The 24,281-nt window shown below is 43.3% G+C and overlaps 1 protein-coding gene and 1 long non-coding RNA gene across 3 annotated transcripts in view; both read right to left on the bottom strand.

Annotated features, from left to right (window-relative positions):
• Positions 1–24,281, bottom strand: part of LOC308479482 — a 418,695-nt gene that overhangs the window by 13,138 nt on the left and 381,276 nt on the right. The gene's annotated exons all lie outside the window — the stretch shown is intronic.
• IP6K3 (inositol hexakisphosphate kinase 3) lies at positions 220–24,135 on the bottom strand. 2 transcript variants are annotated; one of them, XM_081010462.1, is made up of 6 exons: positions 23,985–24,135; positions 17,279–17,687; positions 5,156–5,366; positions 3,972–4,150; positions 2,741–2,916; positions 220–2,252 (listed from the first exon to the last, which is right to left on the bottom strand). In XM_081010462.1, the coding sequence occupies exons 2-6, from the start codon at positions 17,475–17,477 to the stop codon at positions 1,785–1,787; spliced, it is 1,233 nt and encodes a 410-aa protein (XP_080866588.1). In that variant the 5' UTR covers positions 17,478–17,687; positions 23,985–24,135; the 3' UTR covers positions 220–1,784. The 2 variants fall into 2 exon arrangements, with proteins under 2 accessions (XP_080866588.1, XP_080866589.1); XM_081010463.1 differs by lacking the exons at positions 17,279–17,687; positions 23,985–24,135 and adding an exon at positions 6,677–6,776.

Genomic DNA, 24,281 nt, shown 5'->3' with positions numbered 1-24,281 from the left:
CTGGGTAGCAGTCTAAGCGGAGCATGTACTGGGCCTAATGATTTAATCTTCCTGTCACAATCTGCGGCTATTCGCAAGCCACAGGCAACACATAGGCAGCAAAAGGATTTCCCTGGAGGTCTGAAATTTAAACGAGGGGAAACGATGATTTTTACAGCAATTATGCAAATGCCAACAGATCTTTAAGAAACAGCAGAAAGGAAACACAGACTTAACCAGTTTGTTACACGGCCTATGCAATTTATTTACAGTTTGACATTCCCATTTTGGGCTTCTCTCTATTTAAACATATTGTAACAGTTTTCCCATGTGACATAGGACACAGGAAGGAATCGATTATTTGGTGGTTCCATATTCACAAAGATTAACAAAGTCTGTAAACATTTTGTCAAGTTTTGCACACATGCACAGAAATGCAACACAAAACATCTCGATGACACTTGGGCCCTAACAGGGGCAGAGGAAGGGGGCCGGGGGCGGACCGCCCCAGGTGTCATCACTGAGGGGGGTGACATTCGACGTGGCGGCCACCCATGACTCCCAAGCCTACCCCGAGCCATCGGGGGAAGGGGCGGAGGTGCGCCGCATTGCTAGCGGCCTTCCCCCTTCGTTTTGACAACTTGGGGGAGGTTTGGGAGTCGCGTTTGGGCGGTGCGCCATTGCCCCCTGCCCCCAGGCTGCTTCCTGGGGGGAAGGGGAGCCTCCCCTGAGCTGGCAAAAGGAAGAGGGAAGGGAGGAAGGCTCCTGGCAAAGCAGCGCAACTCCCTTCTCCCCCTGAAAGCAGCCTGCTATGGGTGGCTTGCTCCACTCCATATGGGCAGCTCACTCTGCCCTCATGGGCGTCTCTCCCCCTGAGACACTCGCCCTGCCCCCATGGCCCCGACCCCAGGTGCACAGCATGTGTGCCGCTCTGGGTGCCGGAGCAGCTAGCTCCGCCTCTGGGCCCTAACCCTGATATCTGTGCACACATGTCTTCAAGGCCTGTCTAATTCCTCAGGTGACGTCTCTCCAATATAAAAAGCCATGACATGAATTCATTTATGACTGTTATTCCACAGATTTTGCACCCTCTCCGTAACAGCCCTTCTAGCTCTTCCATCAGAGAACCTTTGAAAGCACTGCCTTATTCCAGGAGGGGCTATCTCGCCCCTGCCTGCTTCTGCGCCTGCTTTTTATTGCTTTACTCACTCACTCCTTTCAGCTGACACATAGATTCCTTGGAGAATACTTTCCCCCACACACTCTGGTATGGAATATAAAGAATCAAGGAATTGATCTACAGCCCATTTTTAAAGTGCCAGAGTTTGGTGGCGGCTGAGCTTGTGGAGCATGGTTGTCATCTGATTGCTTTATTGAAAGTCCTTGGCCCATCAAACAGTGAATTAAAATGTAAAGCTGGAGGTTTTTAAGGACTTGCTAAACTATCTACACCACCCTCTTCAGGAGCACGGCATGTGTTTGGCCTCTGTCGGCCTTGCAAGTCTAAATGGTGCTTTACGAACAAGTCCTAAAATGATTTTCAAGTAAAATTTCCTTCTAGCTGAGAAATGATATGAATGGACAACGTTAAAACAAGGAAGGGCAATAACCTTCTTATGGATCGCAGGTATGATGGATTCTGTGTAATCCACAGTAGGATGTAGTATCTTCAGAGTTTTTCCTAATATGCCATCCGTTCACCCCCTGAAAACTCTGGCTGTGACATAGTTGCTGGGAGAGCCATTGCTCTGAAGTATGGGGTGTGCCTTTTACAACCACAAGGTCTCTTGGTAGTTCAGTCGTTGTCATTCTCCCACACAGATACTCTGAAAAGTTTTTATTAGGTTTTCTAGACCAAAAATGTAGCCATGATCTGGTCCCTCATAGACGGTGTGATTAAACCTAGAGCCTTTGTTGGTTGTATGAGCAAAGTCTATCATACGGACATCCACTTTGGGGTGGCTGTTTCCATGTGGAAGAGAGCAGCTACTATGCTGACAGTGTCCCTGAGGGTGATTGTCTGAAGGTGGTGCTTTCTCCAGTCCCTCATAGTTTATGAGAAGCGAGCTGGAGTAGAACCGGTAAGAGTTCTGCTTTTTGATGACCGACAGAAGAGCCTTCAACTGAGACACAATGGGTTCCACAAGATCCGTTCGGAGGCGATTCCCATTATGAAGGAACTGCAAGAGGGCTTGCCTGAAGCCGTCTGGTGAGAGTTTCCGCCCATAGTACTTATCTTTGCAGAGATATTGAACTGTGTCTGCCTGGTAGACCTTGGGAAAAAAGAACAAAGGACAACACATTAGCCATTTGAGAAGTTATTTTTGATAGGTTGTTCTTATTTTTAGGGTGTTACAGGAATCTTAATTGTTTTAGCAACAACAGCTACTCTGAGGGGATTTTGTTACTGATTTGCAACAACATGAGGACTGTACTCTGTTTTTGCATAAAGAAGTAGGAGGTGTTTTTTCTAAAAAAGCTATAATATTTAGGAGGTATCTTTCACCTTTCTATGCTAGACAACCTTCACAAATCAACAAATATTTCAGGTTTATTATCTCAATTTTTTTTTTTACAAAGGAAATAGGCTAAAGCTGAGCTGTAAAATCAATAATGTTATTTTTTCTAACACTACATTCTCAGTTGGTATATATTATAGTTTCATTCCAAGCCCTATTTCTTTGTTGAAGAATGTACTCTCTGAAGACACACCTGTGTGCTTCTTTTCTTTTTTTGAAACACTAGAATGAGCTGTTCTTACCTGCATCCCACAAATACGGGCTCCAAGGGATGCTGATGTGCTCTGTTCACACTTCTTTATTTGGCGTGCTTTCTTCTCTTCTGATGCATCATCACCATGCTGTCTGGTTCCCATCTTTAAGTCCAGAATGCAAGGGCATTTATATTTGGATACCACATTTTCAAGCAACAAAAATTCTGGACACATGAGTTAAGGAAATCAATTTTTTTTACTTAGGTTTACAACTGTAGCAAAACTTTGCAGTCCACCTGCGCTAGCTCCCCTGACCAGCTTTTTGTTTCCATCTCAACTCATTTATCCTGGGGGTGTTCTACTGCCTCTGAGCTGTCCATCATTTTCAGTCACTGCTAAAGGCTGGTGGAGGCTTTCCAGGTATAAAGGACACCAACCAATGCATAAAGGTTGCTAGGAAGTTCTTATTACATGATTGGGCTTTGAGATGTGTATCAGGAGCTGGGTCTTACATGACTTCAGACAGATTTTTGTGCATGTAGACTCCCCCCCCTTTTTTTCCACTGAGTGAAAATAAAGTAGAGCTGAAAGGAAAATCAGGGCAAATCCAGACTGCTTAAAACTTCCCTTTGAAACTTTTACATTTGAATGCATAGCTTTAAAAAATTGTCAAAGTGATATAAGAGGAGTGCAAAACTCAGCTTTTCATATTTTGAAACTCAGCTTCCTATCCACGAAATAAAACAGTGAAGCTAAAAATCTATGAGATGCAATTCTCCTCCCTCCGATATTGTGAACATGGCACATTGTGACAGAGAACTTCTGTTATAAGGTGGACTAGAAATAATATAAACATTTATTTGCATTTTTTTGATTTATTGTTTCAGTATTTTTGAGACAAGGTTCATACAGAGCTTGGGAATGTGGGCAAAATCCAGCATATATTAGTTGTGACTAACATTGTGATACCTGCCTGCTTGTAAGTATGTCTCATTGAGTTCCATGCACTTACTCCCAAGTAAGTGTTCCAGCCCTAGTCCCACTGAAACAAATACCATTACTTATTATGACTAAACTGTACGGGATTGTTCCTTATGTATTTCTATTTTATCCAGTACTACTAGAGCCTAAAATTAGAACAAGTTATCCACAATATATATATGTATGTTGAAATGCTCATCTATTATTAAAAGTGAAAGGGATACTGGGAGTTCTGCATTGCAACCTTGGGATTATAAAAATAAAATAAAATGTAGAAAAACAGCTAGGAAAAAGATACGATGAAGTTTGTTCTCATTATACTTCGAAGACATGCGGTTTAGATGCTGTTTATGGCAGTACAGTCCCCAGGGATTATAGCTGTTCTTTTCTGGCTGGTTCCCATTGGCATCCTCCATAATTGAAGACACGTCTCTGTGGTACTGAAGGTCTGTCTGTAATACCGCTTTCCCCTGGCAGCTATTCACAATGCAAAAGAAAAAGGAGGGGGATATGATTAGCCTACTATCTAGAAGTAATAGCCTATCATCTGACCCTAAACATGTTTGCAGGTAACTCACAGGGGTTACGTTCTGGAGATGGCATGTATACACAAAAACATGTATAGTCCAAGCAACCCTTTGGAACTGCCACATGGGCAATCTTACCTTATGGAGATGGCATGCTGGTCTTACCTCCTACCCTGCCAGCAAGGCTTTTAAGCTCTCCACCTTGCCCGAGAGGCTCTCAGGTGGATTTTTTTATGCACTGGGAAAACCCTGCACAGAAAGAGCTCTGAAGCTCTCTGTGTTCCATGCATTTGATTTGTGTGATTTCGACCGGCTGGTTTGCAATCATGCAAAGCTGAAATTGTGTAAGTTCAACATGCGTAAGCGCCAGTGACACCAGTAAAACTTAGTGCATATTTCTAAGCCTGGCTGGGATGCGTCCTTGAACTCTGATGGTGCCTCTTGCATGTCTGCATAGAGAATAGAAAGGTGTGTGCAAAAACTACCCAACAAAGGTAACATTTACATCCATTGCCGTGTCCAGTTTCCTCTCTGGCCCCAACCACTACTGCCATGCGGCCCTTTGGAAGGTTGCCCAGACAGGAATGCAGCCCTCAGACAACATGGTTCTTCATTCCTGGTTTAGTTTATGAGGGAAGGAAATATGGCCCCTTACTGAAGCCAAGTGCACTAACTTCTGTTCAACATGTGATGCTTTAAACAAGCACTTTGCCACTGAAAAGAGTTACGTCCCTCAGTGTGAAAGCTGAATGCGTTTCCAATTGCTCTCAGTGCTTTTGCATCCCTTGGGATAGACTAATGTTATGTGCAGTTCCTATTTCCCTGTGGAATTCCCATTTCTTGAGCTACCCTCAAGGATGAGGACAACCTGAGTTCAACCCAGGTGTGTTCACTGCTGCTTTGTGAAGCAGGGGAATTGCCCAGGTGCATGTTTTGCTGGAGGTGGGCTCCTTACCTGTCTTTGGCGGTGTTTGTGAGTGGGCCATGATTCCATTTGACAAACGTGTGGTCACCACTGCTGGTGTTTGCCTGGTTGAGCTTCTGCCAAATTGTCATTGAAGACTCCTTGGAGGCATTGTCCAGGGAACTGCGGTTATCCGTTTGCGGGCAGGCTATGAGGCTCAAATTGCCCATGCTGTCCTTCTTGAGGTGTACAGAAACAATACCTTTAAAGGAAAGACAAAAATGAAAATGTGAGAGATGTAAGTTCACCTGCAGTACAGTATATCAGTGCTGGGAGGAGTAAAAAGGTTCACAAGTACTTTTAACGAGACAGCCAGTTACCCTTGCAATTTACTTCCACTGAGAACCTCTGCAAATATTGGTTTCCTCCAAATTACTTAGGGTGGAATTCACCTAATAAACCCCATTTGCACAACAGGGATTCCCCTTCCCCAATGGACCCCCCCAAATTAGCTCTAGGGAAGTCAGGGGAACCCCTAAGAATAGCACATGAGGTGGGGTGAGGGGGGGGTTGTTCCACCTGGCAAGCTGAAATGCTTGTGCAGATGGAACATTCATCACAATGCAATGTTGGATCCCATCCTTTGTTTGTGAATTTGGTTAGTATGCCATAGATAATTTGTGAAGCCATTACCTACGTTTGGTTAGGGCAAAAATGAAATGACTTTGGTTTCTTGGGATGCTATCATACAATCACAGAATTGTAGAGTTGGAAGGGACCACAAGGGTCAAAAAATGCAGGAATCTTTTGCCCAATGTGGGGCTCAAACTCAGGAGACTAAGAATCTCATGCTCTACCAGCTGAGCTGTCCCAGCAGTATTGCGTGAAGCACACTTAGCTTTGGAGGTTACCTGGGCCTCTAGCAACAAAGATGGATCCAGAAGCACCCTCAGACTATGAACCTGCTCTTTGTGGGGAGTGTGGCTATATTGTGTGAAGAGAACTTATGAAAGCATTTGTAGTTGCATAGGAAGAAGCTACAGACAGTTCTAAGCTAGTTCTATTTAGATCTTTGACTTTCAGGACTCAAGCATGTTCCCTGGCATGCGTCAGAAAACAGTACTTGACCTCTCTGAAATGCCTTTTCCTTTCATCTCCATTCCAACACTGTACTTCATATGAAATCTATCCTATAAACTGGAGCGTGGGGCAAATGACCTAAGTGCAGCATGGGTGTGTGTGTGTGAGAGAAGTGAGTGCTGAACCATCCCTTAACCTGAAGCTGCTTTTCCTATCTCTTTCTCTCTCAGTGGAAGTTACATCCAGTATTTCCACTGGGGGAAATGGCATGGGGAAGTGTTTTAAGAGAATAAAGCATGAGTTCAGTGTTCTCTTCCTGCACTTCAAATTAACCCGAACTCCCGCTTTACAGGAATTCAGCAACAGTTTGATTTTAAGGCATGGCTCTCCTGCCATACACAACTTTACTTCACTATTAGTAACTGTTCCTGTGCAGAACCCGAACCTTCAAATAAGGCAATCAGATTAAAAAACCAGTTCCTGAAATCTTACAAGCATTCTTAAAGCTTGATTGTGTTGTCCCATCCCCCCCCCCGACCTCGGCTGCCCTCTCATCTGTAACTGGGACGAAAGCAGTGGTAAGTGGTCTTATTATCTACCCTTTAGCCTTTCCTTTATATATGAGACCTGCTGCTTTGCATGTTCTAGGATAGCACAGGCCCTTACCCACATTGCTCAGATTTCACATGTGTGGCAATAGGTATTGCCCTAAAATAAAACACCATGGAAAACGAAAGCAAGGTCTGGCGTACTTAAGACAGCAGATCTTGTTGTTGGAATATTTTAGAGCAGGATATTCTAAGCAGGAACAAGTGTGATGGTATCGTACCAAAATAGCCCTCATTATTGTTCATTTGTTTATTTGGGTTTTAACTTGCCATGTCCCAAAGGCTAAAAGCTCAGAATAGTCCATGGGCAGAATGCCTGTTCTTATCCCTGATCCTTAAACCCGTGAGAGCCATTGTGGTGCAGTGGTTAGAGTGCTGGAGACCAGAGTTCAAATCCTCACTTGGCCATGAAATTCCCTGGCCAGTCGCTGCCTTTAAACCTAAGCTTCCTCAGAGGGTTGTTGTGAGGATTAAATGAGGAGGGGGTAGAACCATGTATGCCACCTGGAGCTCTTTGGATAAAAGATGGCATATAAATGCAATAATAATAACAACAGTAATAATAGTTTGGGAGGGCAGTAGTTCCAAATTAGTTGTCTGCTGCACCTGTGATGCTTCAGCTGAGATTTTTGTTGTTGTAAAAAGAAACAAACAGATGCTGTATTGATGTGGTTTTTGAAACGCATGCTTGCACAATTAAAAAGCTGCCTTGCACTATCTGCAGAGTACTTTGCGGTCGCCCCCCCAACCCCCCCCCGCATCCACATTTTCTTTTTGTTTTATATAGGCCATTGAGAAACAACATAAGCCAAAATGGCATGTCCTTTCCCCAAGGAAGAACAAAGGTGATAAAGCGAGAGAAAGAGGGAAGAAAGACAAGAGACTCATCTAAGAAGGGCTGGTTGTAGAGATCAGATAAATTCCAGCCCAAATGCCCTTTCTCCCCCTCTCCCCCCCTTGAAGGGCAGAACCTCAGGTTTGCAAGTGGTGCTATACCAGAAGAATTGTGGCCTGTATGAATGGATAAACCTTCAATATCCTACATCCAAATTGGGGCTGCGAGGCAACCACCTGGAGAGCCCTTCCATACTGTGAAAATCAGGACTAGGGTATAGAATTAAGCCATGGGTGGTGACAAGGCAGCCCCAAAGAGAGAGTCCCTAATCTACTGTGCCAGACTTGCACCCTGTATTTCAGCAAAGTTCCTTCCTGCTGACTTTAATGGGACTCACATGGCTGAAGTGCCAAATGGGTAACCTTTTATATATTTACTCCACTCCCAATAAAGCCTGAGTGATCACACTTGCAGCCCAGAACATCTCAAATGACAGATTGCTTTCGGGCATGGCTTGCAGAGGAGGCAGCTTTGACCTTTGGAAGAAAGGCCAGCGGCAGTTGTCCCTCTTCCTTCAGGCACAGCCACACTGCGCTTTTCATCCCCAGCTCCGACTTCCGCACTGCAGGGCCAGCTGAAGAGTCTTTTGCATAGCGACTGCCCTTTGAGGATTAGTCAGGACTCCTCTGGGCCATTTGAGCTGCTCACAGCAGTGCCCAGAGGCTTCCAAATCTTCTGGTGGGAACTCGGGACAGAGCAGGGTTGCCAACTGATGCCCTTCTGGCCTGCGGCTGTGTGTTGGCAGCCATTTTACAGAAGTTGCTCCACATATTAGCCCCTTCCACAGATACCGAGTGCAGGAGATTTGATGAAGCATGAGGACCTGGTTTTCTTCTCTATTCCAAAACCTGGAGATAGCCAACACCCCCGATTTTGTCAATACTTGATGAGTGGCAGAGGAATCCAAACCACGGCCAAGCAGTGGTTAGATATGATGGAGGAACAGAGCCTGGATGGCGCCTGACGCCATCAAATGGCATCTGGCTAAGGAGGCAGCAGATCCTGAGCCTGCTCAGTAGCTCACCTGCCCCTCAATGCCCCATTTTGGGGCTTTCCCTAAGCTGCCAGAAGCTGGAAGCCCACCAGCAGAACTTCCACCTACCTGCAGCTTCAGCAGACAGAGCTCTCTTTGCACATGCTGGCAGAGCTATTGTGGGCTGGGTGGATGGAGACTTCTACCCCATCCAATATCCCCCTCCAGCAGGGCAGATTGAGGGTTTGGATTGCACCCTAAATGTATTTTTGTAGGCAATCTCCTGCACCGTTAACTCCAGGAGCTGTTATCTGTCCACTGTCTTACAGGGGGGGAAATGCTCATAAAGCACAGCATCTTCTTACTCTACTAACCTAGTTCTGCATTTATTTCACATTCAAGATGCTTCCCTAGCTTGACTCAGATATCCTAAGCAGCTGTTGTCTCTTGGTGATCAGCATTAAGACTCTTGGGGCCCTCCTCTTTTTCACAGCTGCTCAAAATATAAGACCAGCACAGATATATGGCTGTGCTTGAATGGTTGCTCCCATAGCAGATAGCTTCTGTGCTGCAGAGTTAAACCAAAAGCAGAGACAGAAGTACTGAAAGGTCTCTTATTTTCAGCAGAATTGGCCAGTGTTGGACAATCTGAGATCAGTATGATTTCCACCTCTTGATTATGGGGTGTTGGGAATGCTGAACTAACATGCTCTCAACATGCAGAAATTCTTGGTCCTGACTCTGGCTATATACCCTAAGGGGGGGGGGGAACACCAGATCTATTTTTGTTCATGAATCAATTAGTGTTTTGTGTGTGTGTGTGTTTGCCAAACAAGGAGGAGGGAGTAGACACTGAATGGCTGCATAACATAACACTTATTTTGTCCAAGACCAAGAAGTCTTAAACATAACCTAAAACTCATGCACTGGAACAGAATCAGAAATTTTGGAAGGGATCTGAAGGACCATGCAGTCTAATCTGAGGCAAAGCATCCTATTCTGTAGGCATCTGTAATGAATGCCAGCTCAATTCTTCTTGAAAACCTCTGAAGGAGAGGTTCTGTACCCTAACTATACTTGTTAAACTTTGTTCCCAATGATCAATAAGCTAGTGGCAAAACCCTGACATATCCAAGGTGAGTTGACCTTTCATAGGTTAAAGCAGCAATGAGGGAGCCACTTCCCTATACTTTATTTCCATGTCTCAACAGTTACATTTGGAGGTTTGGGACCAATTGGTTGGGACCCACACTTTTTGCAAATACGACCTATTTCTCTTGACCTGATGCAGTTGGTGTATACTAATTGGAATGGCCAACCAGTATTTTTATGGCAAAGCTCAGTTGAAGAATGGGCTAGAGAATTAATTGTCACATATTCCAGAGAAGGGGGGCACGCGTGTGTTAATCTTTTGCAACAAAACTAGCCAAGAGTTTCATGGCACTTCAGTTCACTGGTATGTGCAACATATGATCAAAAAACCCACCAGCACATGCAACTTGGTTTCAGTGCATGAGCTTCTGCAATGGGCTTTGCTACAGTTTAGAATGTATCACCGAAGGGGCAAAAGCTGTTACCAGATTTCTACATCCTGAAGGCTTGGTTTAGCCTTCATTTTGGTACCCCTGGTGATTCAGTTGGGGTATGTGTATAGCAAATTAGTCAGGCAGAGAGTATTTATAGAAGGTATCAGCATGCTAGAAGCATCTCAGCAATTCTCAGAAGCTGTTTTGCTATGTAGCTCCCTAGCTCCATTCTTGTGTGTATATTTTTAAATTAATAGGCACATTTATTTACTGCCATGTGCAATATGAATCTGGGCAGAACCTGGCCTGAAAAACAAATCTGTAATTTCACAGTAGTTCTCAGTAGGCAGCTTTGGGAAAGAGAGAGAGAAGCAAACTTGTTTCAAGGTCATTTTTTCCTGTTGGAAATGCATAAAAGGAGCTGTCGTCTCTGTAAACAGGCACTGCAATTCTATGCATGTTTACTCTGAAGTAAGTCCCACTGAACTCCCAAGTACATATGGTTGCAGCCTAGATTGTAGCAATAGTCAAGCAAAGTTTTGCAAAATGGCTTTCTTACGCAATGGTGCCTAGGCCTCTGTGAAGCCTTCAGGGTGTATAAAAATAGAACCAAGGTCCAGCCACACTGGTGAATCCAAGCCAGAGAGTGGACAGGTATTCCTTTTGACATTTAGGCTACCATTTTGCCTAATGGAAAAGAGCAGAGCCAGCCCAATATATTTCGCTGTCTGAGGCTGAACAGCTAAAGGCACCCCCTCCCTCCACGTTAAGGTAAATAATAATGAAGGCTGGCCAAGTGTTTTTGGCAGCTGAGGCAGGAAATCCCAAAAGTGCCTCTCTCTGGGAGTAAAATATACAATTAAAATTTAAAAATTTGTTGCACAGTATCTTGTATTACTTTTAGAATTATTAGTGCCTTACCTTGTTTTATACCATTTAAAAATAATTATTTTATATTTTTCATTGGTTGTTTTTTAAAGTATCAACATTGTTTTAAACTACACATTTAATATTCTACTTAACAAATATTATTGTGTTTTATGTGCTTTGTTTCCTTTTTATCTTCTCTACTGGGCATTGACCAAAATATTTATATCTGAAGCATCTAACTGATGGCAGACCTACTCATGAGTAAACAATCCTGTGGCCATTTGAGGCAGCAGGCTGGGTGCAACCCATCCTGGGAGCAGACTTGCGCTATGAAAATTCCTCTACCTTCCTTTCCTCCCCCAACTCTAGAAATGGGGAATGTCAGCATGCAGACAGCAGCACAAGACAAACTAAAGAAAGAGGCAGGAGACAAGACAAAAATCTGCAGAGGGGTCTTGATCCTCAGACAAGGTTCATGGCTTCATCACTGGAATTGTGGAAATGTAAAAATGTTTTTAAAGTAAAGAGATACATCCTGAGGCTCTTTCTCAAATGGCCATTGAGGGAGCATTAGTTGCCTTTACTAGGTCATGAATAGGGAACACCTCGCATATCCAAGACAAAATATTGGCAAGAGGCTGAGCTAAAAGAGAAGCCTTAAAATGCAGGTGCTGTCTCTAAAACCTCTATATGTTATGCTTCCATGGAAATCTGCCAGCCCAGGACATGAGGGAAATGCTTTTTATCTTGCCTCACAGAGAGAGAGAGAGAGAGAGAGAGGTGGAGGCATAAGGAGTTTGGGTTGGGGCAGTGTTGTCTTCTGTTGCTTTACTTACAGTCACTAGGGGGAAGTTAATTAACAACAGTGGAGGAAGTGTGTGAGCTGAACTGCTTTTAACGTGCTTTAGAAAAAATAATGGGAGTGAGCGAAATAATAACTTTTTGGTTAAGGCAGGCAGCAAAGCGTTTGATAGAAGAATATCAGTTTAAGAGCCTCTTATCCCATAATACATATTGATAATTCACTTCCCTGATCCTATTTTGAAAATGTATTGATTACAAGCTCTTTTAGATCTTTAAGGCTCTCTCTTCTTTCACAGATGTTTCATTCAAAACACATTTTATCGTGGGTCTGTGTAGATTAGAGTAACAAAATTTTGTTTGTAGATTTTAAGAAGCATGCTTCTAGATTCCTAATTTGTTTCTTTTTAATCTCTTAACTATGTATAAGCGTCTCTATGCTTTCCTAAGTACTTATAGGCCTCCCAATAGCCTGGTTCTCGGGGCAGCTTGTAATAGAATTAAAAACAAGCTAAAATTTCATACATTTGAATAAAACATGTGGGACAGGTAATAGGGACTCAGAAACTAGCTGATTAAAAATCCCAGGAAAAGGTCTTTGCTTGGCACCAAAAATTCAGTGCGGTTCAACTCATCCAGTTTATGAATTGCTTCACACAGGAAAAGTCCCAAAGCAATTTACAACAACAACCCTATAAAATCCTTTAAAGCAAAACAAACACACTAAACATGTTCATCCACAGAAAACAAAGAACATAAAATCAGCCATGAAGCCCATGTAAGGATGAACACCGAAAACCAGATCACAGCTAAAAATCAGAAAAGATACCAAGGCTGGCATTTCACAGCTAGGGTACCACCATTGAAAAAGCACTTTCCCCAGTAGAAACCCACTGTACCTCACTCAGCAGGGGTATCTGGAGAAGGCCCTTCAAAGAGAATTTTAAGGTTTGGGTAGCTTCAAGTGGTGATGGACAATTCTTCAGGTACCCTGGTCCCAAACTGTAATTCTTTCAAAGTTCAACACTGCCATTTTTAATTGGTCTCCGAAACAGTTTGGGAGCTAGTGAGGACAGGGAAGCACGGGTGTTATATGCTCATATACACTTTTTCCTGTATACATGGGCGTAGCCAGGATTTATGTTGGGAGGGGGCAGGCTTCATCTTAGAGAGGGCAGAACCTCAGTTAAGTATTGGCTATGCCAATATATTTGAGGTCCTCTTCAGAGGCCCAGTTCTGAGCGCCCCCACCCAGTGAAGTGAGGGAGAGGGTCTTTCCAGGCATGAACCCCTAGCTATGGAAGAGGTTAGCCTGGTAGCTTTTTAAGTCTTTTCAGCATCAGATGAATAACTTTTCCTTCTCCCAGGCTTAAAAAAGAAGTCAGAACTTCCCCCACCTGGCACTTTAGAGCAAGCATTACTGTTTGGTGAGCTGAGAGATAGTGGAATTTGCCTTCTCGAGCATGCGCTACCTCTTTGGGAGAGAGGAGATGATGTCAGCTCTAGACACATGATCCCCAGTGCCAGTTAGATTCAGACAAGATGCCTGGTGTCCTGTATCTTGGCTCACCTTACAATGTGACTTAGGAGAGCAGGAAATGGGCAAAGATCAATGCTGAGTGTTAATGTTGTTTAGACTGATGATGATTCCATCTGCCTGCCCTGCCCCCATGACTTTGCTTTCTAAGACCGTGGATTTCACATCTAAACAAGCACAGCCTTCCAGCAAGTTGCTAATGGAGAGGGGGGGAGAGCTCACATTCACCTTTGGTTAATGATAAATAGCATGTACAGTGGTACCTCAGGTTAAGAACTTAATTCGTTCTGGAGGTCCATTCTTTTTTTTTTTTTATAGAAATTTATTGGGTTTTACAATAAAAATAAACATAATAAACAATGTAACATATATCTTAACATAATTTCACATTTTCTTTGGACTTCCTCACATCTCCCGCTCCCACTTTCATCGTTATAACATTTTGTCAGCAATTTATTATCTTATTTGCATTCTTATATCCCTTCTATGTTTCATAGTCTTCTAGTTCTCAAAAAGAGTTACCGGTATATTTTCTCAATCTCACTTATTTTCTTAAAATCATCTAAATTAGTGGTGCTCAGTTATTTTGATCTAACATCCTGTTTAGCATTCACTCAAGTTGCAATGTTTTTGTAAATAATTCTTAAATTTCTTCCAATCCTCCTCAGTCCTCTCTTCTCCCAGGTCGCGAATTCTGCCGGTCATCTCAGCCAGTTCCATGTAGTCTATCAGTTGCATCTGCCATTCTTCCAGTGTGGGTAGATCTTGAGCTTTCCAATGCTTTGCGAGTAGTATCCTTGCTGCTGTTGTTGCATACATAAAAAATGTCTGGTCCTTCTTTACCACCCCTTGGCCGACAATACCCAAAAGAAAGGCCTCTGGTTTCTTAGTGAAGGTATATTTAAATACCTTTTTCAGTTCATTATAAATCATTTCCCAGAACGCCTTCACTTTAGGGCAAGTCCACCAGAGGTGGAAGAATGTTCCTTCACACTCTTTACATTTCCAACACTTATTGTCAGTCAGGTGGTAAATTTTTGCAAGTTTGACTGGGGTCATATACCATCTATATATCATTTTCATTACATTTTCTTTCAAAGCGTTACATGCAGTAAATTTCAACGTTCTGGAGGTCCATTCTTAACCTGAAACTGTTCTTAATCTGAGGTACCACTTTAGCTAATGGCGTCTGAAGCGTCTGTAACCTGAAGCGTCTGTAACCCGAGGTACCACTGTATATAACACTTAATGGAGTATTTTAAAGCTTTACATCACATACATAGGGCTGTATCCAATGCTAGTCCTACTCACAGCAGACCTTAGTTGGATGCAATCCATTATTATCAGTAATCCTGACAACAACCCCATGTTGCAGGCTGGGAGGAGTAGTAGCTGAAGCTGACTGTGGTTGACCTGCCGAAGACCACCTAGTGAGTTAATAGAAGAGGCGTCATTTGGCCTTCCCAGGTCATGCTCTTCTTAGTCACAGAAGTGCACCAGCTTATTTGAGTACAGCAACATGAATATATTAACCTTATGCAAGAAGACTTCACTGATTTGGGGGGTTCCTGCCAAGAAGAGGGATTGTCAAACAAGCACCTGTTTCTCTCTAAACCAATTCAAGGTGGCAGCCTAGCTCTGTAGGGGAATCCTTGGGGTCTCATTAAAGAAAAAGATCAAATTATTGCTGAGTAAGGGGATGGAAGTGCTTCTGGAATGGTCTCAGTGTGCTTGATGAAAGGTCTGTGCCAGATCACAAAGAAATGGCAATGTAACAGTGTAACTGCATAAGAACACTACAGTGGTACCTTGGTTTATGAACTTAATCCGTTCCGGAAGTCCGTTCTTAAATCAAAACCGTTCTTAAACCGAGGCGCACTTTCCCTAATGAGGCCTCCCGCCGCTGGTGCCCTTCCACCGTTCGGATTCCGTTCTTAGACCCAGGTAAAGTTCTCAAAGCAAGACACTATTTCCGGTTTTGCGGAGTTTGTAAACCAAATCGTTCTTAAACCGGACTGTTCTTAAACCGAAGTATCACTGTATTCAGAAGAAAGGGATGGACAATTAAAATTGCAACCTTAAGAACAAACCAACCCACCATTGTCAACAAGTAGCACTCATTGTCAGAATTAAAACTAAAAGTGCATGTATACTGAAGGGTTGGGGTGGCTTGTAACAGTAGCTGTTGCCGTTGCCGTTTCAAAGACATTTTATCAACAAAAAGTGTGTCTATTAATGCTCAGCTAAAGGCCTGTTTGTCTCATTCTCAGATGCAGTCTCATTATGGGAGGTGAAATGTGCACAGAGGCCTCCTCAAATGGAAATAAACACCGTGAATCCCAGGTAGTATTACTTACAAACAGACATTGCAACAAGTGAGATATTTGCAGTGTCAACAGGGAAATTCTAAATGAGGAGGACACCAGAGGCCTCGCCTCTCCGTTGTAAATGGGTTTCCCCTTCTCTTCCTGTTTCTGTATCTTTGAAAGGAGCTTGATCCACCCCTCTTGTCTTCCATCCTCTTTCCCTCCTGTTTTTTCATGTCTCGTTCCCAGATGTACCTGTGAAGTTTCCTGACCACCTGAGATTGCAGTCCTCACAACAACCTTTTTGGGGGCTTGCAGATGTTTGTTCATACAAAGGCACAGCTAGCATGAAAGTAATGATTTGCAAGTACCACTGTACTTCGGGTTACAGACGCTTCAGGTTACAGACTCTGCTAACCCAGAAATAGTACCTCGGGTTAAGAACTTTGCTTCAGGATTAGAACAGAAATCACACAGCAGTGGCACGGTGGCAGCAGGAGGCCCCATTAGCTAAAGTAGTGCTTCAGGATAAGAACAGTTTCAGGTTAAGAACGGACCTCCGGAACGAATTAAGTTCTTAACCCGAGGTACCACTGTATGGGTTGTAGCCTGACCTGATAAAACAGCAATGGGAAAACTGTGTCTCTCCAAATGCTGCTGGACTACAACGCCCATTATCCTTGACCATTGGTCAGAGGGCTACAAGTTCCCATCCCTGCTGTACAAAAAGTTGGCAACATTTTATAATGGTGAAGTCACCTCTTCTTGCTTTCACCTTCACAGCTTAATCATGGTTTTTGTTTTCAAATCAAATGGAAACTGGTTTGAGAGAAAGTGCACCAATCTCAGTAAACTACAGGGTATAGTTGGATGGTGGCTACTGTCACACATACATGGCTTCAAACACCAGCAGTGGGAGCCCATTGGAGTCACAGTAAACAGTAATGCGTACACAACCTTAGCATGACGAATGTTAGATCTAGCCCCATGTTTTCACTTGTGTATCAAATTTCATTTTCCTTCACAAGCAGCAAACAACAACTGGCCTACATATTTTGGCTACTTTTCAGCAGCAAATAATTTCTCCATGGCACAGGTGTTTTTGTACTGCAGAAAGCAATCGTGTAATTGTAGACCGAGCAGTTTCTAGTTCTGCTTGCACAATGTCTTCGGCTACAGGCTGTGACTGTGAGATTGACGCAGGCACAGCACTGACAGTGGAGTACTGAGCACTGACAATTCCTGTAACCCTGATCAGACAGAAATTAAAAATTATTAGTGGTCTAATCTGCATGGGGAAGAAGGGGATGGCAAGCCTTCCTCACCAAAATGCATTATTGGCAAAGTCCATCACCACTGTTGCTGTTCCCCCCACCACACTCTTTTCTTTCAGCTTTGGTAACTGATGATGAGGAACAACAGACGGCACCCCTCTGGGAACCATGCAATAAACACCAATCACTGAATGCAAACCCTCTTTCTTGCATTAACATTGAATCTTGCGGCCTGATTTCAATTATGTTTACTCAACATTCAAAGGGACCTACTTTCCAGTAGATGCTGGGGTCTTGAGCCTACCTTTGTACTGAGGTGTGAATCGTTTCATTGCTGCAGGGAGAGTCTCGTAGAACCATTGCTCCTGGGAGACGAGGGGTTTGCAGACAGTGTAGTCATCATACTTCATCATGCTCATGTGGCCTCCAACCTGGTGGATAAATGGCTCCAGCACAATCCATTTTCTAGAATCCCCAAGGTCCAGATTATTCTGCACCACCATGGTGCAGCAGAGGCACTGGAGCACCTCTCTGTGTGTCTCTGCCCGTCTCTCTTAGATGCTAAGCCACGAATGGAGAAACAACCCGACTTTCGTTCTCTCTAGCTGGGAATAGAAGATGGCCTGAGGCTCTTCACGCCAGCAAGTGAGCTCAGTTCTAAAGCGCCTGTGCCTTCTGGCTGCTGAGTAATCCTCTGAGAACTTTTCTGTAACCTAAAGCATAAATTAAGCAGGTCAGAAAACAGGAACAAATTGCTTCCTCGCTCCCTATTCTCCATCGTCCAATGCAATTCCCATAAAGGTCAGACACTTCACAAGCGTTATATGTGCTGATTTCTGGGCTAAGGGAAGGCTATATAGCCAGGAAATGAATGCATATTCCACATAACACACTTTTAGAGACATAGTTACGGGCTGCGTTCCAAGGCCTGAGGTATGTGTCCAAGGTGGACCCAATTTAGATTGCATGGATAAGGTTGGCAGAGCAGAAAGGTAAGGAAACATGACCTAGGAGAGCTATCAGGTTAATGTGGCTCCCCTGAAAGCAGCTAGATCAGGGCATTCCTACTGCCAGCTAACATAAAGTTATTAATAAGCACCTTCTCTCTCCTTATGGAGACTCCTGGTTGGGAGAACAATCTCCACTTGCTTACCGGGGAGCTGCTAATGAGCTTTTCTACTTTGTCTCTGGGACCCCAGGATCAGGACGTCCCCTGCCAATAAAGTGACACATTGGGGAACCCACATAGGACATTCCTCACCCATTAACATCTTGGCGTCAACAAAAGTGGTTTTTGCCTTTCCCTCATGGAATCACTTCACCTCCCCACACCCACATCTTCCCGAAAGAAACCTCAGATCAGGATGTTCCACATCTCCTAACACTATGACACAGGGAAAGGTTTCCTTTTTCCTTGTAAAGTCACAGGACAGTACTTTTCTTTATTTTTAACCTCCTCCTGCAAGGACAATATATTTATATATGCCCTGATGTGACTTCGTGAGGCAAGGGGGAAAGGAAAATGTTTGCTGATGTCTTTTTATTGACTGGTGTGGTATGTCCTGATCTGAGTTTTTTTAATAGAAAAACCGAGGAGGGCACACAGAGAGAGAGGTGGACTGTCTGTCTTCCCTTGCTCTCCTCAAGGCACCCTCCCAAGATACAGCATTCACCCCTGACCACAAGGAAGGCCCACCCCATGACCAGCAGCAGTGACTAGAGGATGTTCTTGGCTGTTCTTCCATGAGATTGCTCACCAACTTATTCTATGCAAGCTCCAGGACAGACAGTTATGCAACAGGTGAAGGTGGAGCTGGTGCCACAAGAGGCACTGAACCCACTATCCTTGCTGTTTGTTGAGCCACTGTCAAAGGTGAAAGAGCCCTGCTGGGTTGACTAGTTGGCAACCCACCCATGTATCTTTTCCATTCGAGATCTGGTTCATGTTGGATGCTGCTCAACAGATGCTTTGACTTTGTCTCATGTGTTGTTTCTTCATTGTTTGGGATTTATCAGAATCCTGTACTGACAACCAATACGATCTGGCTACACCTGGCCTTAGGGTGGGACTTGGAGCGGTGCAGGCAAGGAGCTTGCTGGATTCAGGGCTAGTGGCACCTCCACTGTCCACTGACTCAGGTAGAGGTTCTCTTGGCATTGTTCCACCAGCACCAAAAAATGGTGTATAGGAATACTTTGCTCATGTCATAAAACATCCTCCCACTTTGGGAACAATTTTGATTTATTTTTTTTGCAGATTTAATATTTACCTGCTTCTTGAAAACATTAACTACCCTACACATGTCTATATGTTTAGATCCATCAGATGTTATAAAGTGTTCTGTTTTAAAGTCAAGCAAGTAGCAAATGTGTCACCCAAACAGTAATGGAAAAATATATATACTAACTTTAGCCAGTAGAGGGCAAGAATGTACGCAACTGGTTCTGTACAATCGGCCTTAAATATCAGGCACAGGGGCAGATCCACACAGTGCAATCTAGTAAAATACACTGGGGCATCTAAGAAAACAGGATGAGGGTTGGGGCACAATACTGCCATTTTAAAATGTATTATAATATATTTATTGCATCCTGATCTTTATTTGTATTTGTACTTTAAAATGTCTGCAAATCACTTGTGCAAAATGTTATGCGGTACAGACATTTTCTAAATAAATGAATTTGAGCCTGACAAACTGAAAGAAAGTCCCACTGAAATAAAGAAGAGTTTTTTTCAATTACGGTAGATATGCTGATTTAAAATATCACCGCCTGATCCTTTTTAGACTTGGCCATTAAGTAGACATGGTTTCTATCCTCCCAGAGGTTGCAGACACAGATAGAATAGAAATTTGGCATATTCAATCAAAATGCAAACAATCGCCCAAAGCTATTAATCACACACAAAATGGTTAAAGTTTGAAATAATTTAAGTGGCTAAAATATCTAATTTTATAATCCACACATAGTCCCTAAAGATGTCAATATGTCAATATGCTTATCTTAAAAGCATTGAGAGTTGGGCTTCCACAAGACTTACAAAATCACTTTATACAACAAAATAGTGCCTCTGGGACTCCTCAGATCCATTTCTACTTTTCCATGCACTTAAAATATGGATCCAGTTACAGATAGGTAGCCGTGTTGGTCTGCCATAGTCAAAATAAAAAAAATCCTTCCAGTAGCACCTTTAAGACCAACTAAGTTAGTTCTTGGTATGAGCTTTCGTGTGCAAGCACACTTCTTCAGATACACTGAAACAGAAGTACTTCTGTTTCAGTGTATCTGAAGAAGTGTGCTTGCACACGAAAGCTCATACCAAGAACTAACTTAGTTGGTCTTAAAGGTGCTACTGGAAGGATTTTTTTTATTTTTAAAATATGGAATTTACCACCACAGAATGTGGTGATGGCCAGCAATTTAGACAATGGCTTTAAATGAAGATTACACAAATCCATTGAGGATAAAGCAATCCATGGCTAGTTAGGATGCCTTATATATCATTCTCTGCTGTCAGAAGTAGCAGGCCTCTGAATGCCAGTCACTGGGGCTCCACAGCAGGACTTTTGTGGACTACTTGTGGGCACCTGGCTGGCCACTGTGGGAAAGTGGATGCTAGACTAGAGAGACCTTTGCTCTGATCCAGTGGGGCTCTTCTTCTGTTCTTACCGAGTTCCAAAATTAATTGTTACATCAGTGGCTGGATGGGACACCATGGGCAGCTTCACCAAGAGGCAGTAAGCTAATCAGCCAGCTTAGCCTATCGTACTGTTATGAGTTTGGGTGGGAGGGACTAGGCTGTATGCAAGATCCTTCTAACGCCTGGATCCAGCAAGTGTTAAAACATAAGCCAGGCTATGTTGAGGAGATTGCTTGGGTGATGGACCATTAAGAGAACAAAGGAAAGAGAAATGCAGCACAAAAGGAAGTCCAGATCAGCCCTTAATGAATGGCACCATCTTTTCCCAGCCCATAAGAGCTGCATCCTCCATTGCCTCTGAATACCAGTTATGAGTGGAGAGAGGACTCAGGTCCTGTTTGCAGACTTTCCCACTGGATGAACAGGATGCTAGGCTAGATGGGCTTTGGTCTGATTCAGCAGGGCTTTGTAATGTTCTTAACACATTGATGATGTCCCTTCCCACTTGTACCATTACAGCCCATTAGGCAAATTTGCTCCTAGCTGATGAACTAAGCAAGCCACTAGCCACACATTGTAGCAAGGCACTTATTCAAAACCAAAAAACTGCAAACAAAGGAAGCCATTTCAGAACGAAGCAAGGAGGACTGTAATGGGCAAAGTAAGTTGCCAATGAGTACCGTGGCAAATGCAGGATTATTTTTTGGTGAGCAGCAGGGTGTTAAAGCAGTGGTCTCCGTTGCTGCACAAATAGTCACACATCCAACTTTGCAGTCATATATGTATATTAAGACTTGAAAGCAAACGTTAGTTAGCCTATTCCCAAAGGCCAGATTTGCAGCAGAGTTGAGAGTGCAGAGTAAATGGAGCCCCTTTGGTAGTCCTAAAAATAGCCAACTGAATTAAATCTGCTTCCCCCATTGTGTAATTCAGTCTCTCATTGCAGCCTGAGACATTTCAGACAGACAGACAGACAGACAGGTCTCTCTGTTGCTTTGTTGAAAGATTGCCCTAGTATCCGATCGAAAGCCCCCTGCAGATATTGGGGAAAGATTTGGTTGACTTCAGCTAGCTCTTTGCTTATTTCCATACAGACATTTCATGCACAAAGATGGGATGTGTAGCATTAGTCCTCAGTGTATTTCTAAATCTACTTTGGCTCCTTTTCCTTCATCTGAAAGAATAACTGTCTTGGGTGACAGAGTGCTGAAAATGAAAAGCTTCATTCTCTGTGAGGAGTCAAGTTCTAGCACCAAGGCCATAAATCCTTGTGTGCACAGACTCTGAGCCCTTTTAATCTTGTATTTCCTTTCCTGAAAGAATATGATGTTCATAAAGTTTATGTCTGGTCCCAGCATCCCTCATGTACAAGAAGCAAAGATACAGTTTGCTTCACTGAAGGATTTATATGGTTGCTCTGCAAAGCTGGAGGATTGCAGACAGCAAGGATGGGAGAGGCATTAGCAAGGATTGATATGCTGCTAAAATGCTGCATCTCTTTGCCTGTGATTGCATGGGCATTTGGGATAATGGAGGAACTGCTGTTGCTTTGGCAGGTGGTTTGTGTACCTTTAGTAAATTTTCTGTAGCTGTCCCTCGGTCTCCCCCCTGCCATAAGATATATCTGAACAAGTGCCAATATTTTGGGGTGTGTGGCTATAAAAGCTTCCCCCCACTTCCTGCACCATAGTTGGCAGACACTTCTAGCTACCTTAATAAAAATGCCTCTGGCTTTCAGCTTTTTTCATTTCAATATCGATCTAGGCCAGTTTGGCACTAAGTTCTGTGATCACCCTTTGCTAATTTAGGCAAAGGGAGGGTATTTTGCAAATATGCATATGGTACAGAACTACGAATAGGAATCTCCCTTGCTCTAACCTTTAGGGGGCTGTGCATATGGCCTGGAATGAACTCAAAAGGTACTGTGAAGCTGATCTCCAATTGCAAGGCTTTTCTGTGCCTTAGTCTTAATTGACTTTAATATAAGGTTACCAGATTTTTTTCCAATGAATCTGGGGACACTTTTCAACTTCAGTAGGAATGATAGGATTTTGACAGGGGACTGATATGTAAATCTGGGGACTGTCCCCGGGAAACGGGGACGTCTGGTAACCTTACTTTAATAAAGCTTGCAATCAGACCAAATTGTGATCTGAATTTGGTGGCAGCACCAGGGTGGGGAAATCACTTTTTAATGGGGGCATAGAAAGGGCAAGAAGTTTGTCCCCAGTGACAGATTTCTGAAAGAGAAAAATATATTTCACTTCAACACTCTGGTGTTAACACATTTTCCTCTGTAGTCAATCATATTGATTTTGAAGAAGCCAACTTTCAAGTAAACATGCTTACAACTGCAGCTTTATTTTAATTCCCAGTGTAATTAGTATGTGAAAAGTGACTTTCCTTCAAGTAGCGGTCCGTGGAGAACAAGTAGCGGAGATTAAGTTACTTGTCCGGTGTGTGGGTGTGTGCTTCTCCTCTTCCCTCCTCCTCCTCCTCCTCCAGCATCAGCTAGGTCTGAAATATTCTGCTATGAACTGGAGGTTACATCATGGGTTTATTGACAGTCAATACAGATTTATTAGGCTAGCTACCTCTCCTGTTATACTGCAAAACAAATTTAATCTCAAAGGCAGTGATTTTTTTAACCAGAGAGTAGCGGATTGGTCAAAATGTTCCATCACCAAGAGAGTTTTTTAATGGAATGAACTGGTCACATCATAACAAATACTCCCTCTTCACCACCACAGCAACATTAAGGTTAAGATTTGAGGAACATACCCCTCAACCCTAAGAGTTTAGTGTTTCAGCCAAAGACTGCTATCATACAATCTACTCAGCTGTGTGAGCAGATCTCATGGCCTTGGGCTTAGATCTCAAAGGCCTGCTAGTTAGAGACCCTTCTATAATTTTCAATGGGAATAATACCCTTTTTGTGGATGTTATAATATATGTATAGAAGACAAGGTCTAATATTCTAAATTCTGTGCACTTAAGATTGAAATACCCCTGCAGGTCAGCAAATATTTGGCAGCCCTTTCCCCACTCAGGAGCAATATGGGGATGTTGTAGAAACACTTACGCAGTGGGAACTAGAGAAGAATATTCAGAACGCCCGAAATTCTCTCTAACATGAACAGCAATGCAGTGAAGTTTTGTAGAACTGAACTTAGTAGGTTTCACTTATTCAACCCCCTTGATTCATATTCCATCCTCATTGTCTAAGTCTGACCCTTTCTGATCCAAATGAAGGAGGTATACCCAAGTTTAAAGATCAACCCCAACAGTCTACAATTTCAGAGCAAAATCAGAACCTTCCCTCTCTAGAGCTAAAAGACGACCTTGGTGAATGCACAAAATAGTTACTCACCCAGCTGTTCCTTTGATAATCACCAGTATATGCAAAGGATATGGTGGTTCACAACTATCCCAGATTCATCCGAGATGTTGATCCGCTTGGTTTGCTTGCTCTAATGCAGCCTTGCTTGGAAGTCCAGCCTCAGTATGTGAGTTGGGCTGTAAGGGAGGGAAGCGAATTGGAACACAAGGTGTCACCTGATCTTCTTGGAAATTCTTGACAAGCATCTGTTATGTGCAGCCAACAGCTGACGCAACTGGGCTTGGAGGGGGTCAAATGGCGACAAGGAGAAGGAAGAAAAACACTTGT

This window comes from Podarcis pityusensis, assembly GCF_964106645.2.
Source record: "Podarcis pityusensis genome assembly, chromosome: 6".
In the NCBI taxonomy this organism is placed as follows: domain Eukaryota; kingdom Metazoa; phylum Chordata; class Lepidosauria; order Squamata; family Lacertidae; genus Podarcis; species Podarcis pityusensis.
This window is presented reverse-complemented; position numbering and strand designations above follow the sequence as displayed.

What these genes read in the sequence shown, in the direction of transcription:
- IP6K3 (XM_081010462.1), bottom strand. Translation starts at nt 17,477, where the DNA reads ATGGTGGTGCAGAATAATCTGGACCTTGGGGATTCTAGAAAATGGATT. An exon ending in TAATGAGAACAAACTTCATC is followed by an intron (nt 2,917 to 3,971) that starts GTATCTTTTTCC and finishes TCATGTGTCCAG; the next exon opens with AATTTTTGTTGCTTGAAAAT. An exon ending in CCCGTATTTGTGGGATGCAG is followed by an intron (nt 2,253 to 2,740) that starts GTAAGAACAGCT and finishes TTTTTTCCCAAG; the next exon opens with GTCTACCAGGCAGACACAGT.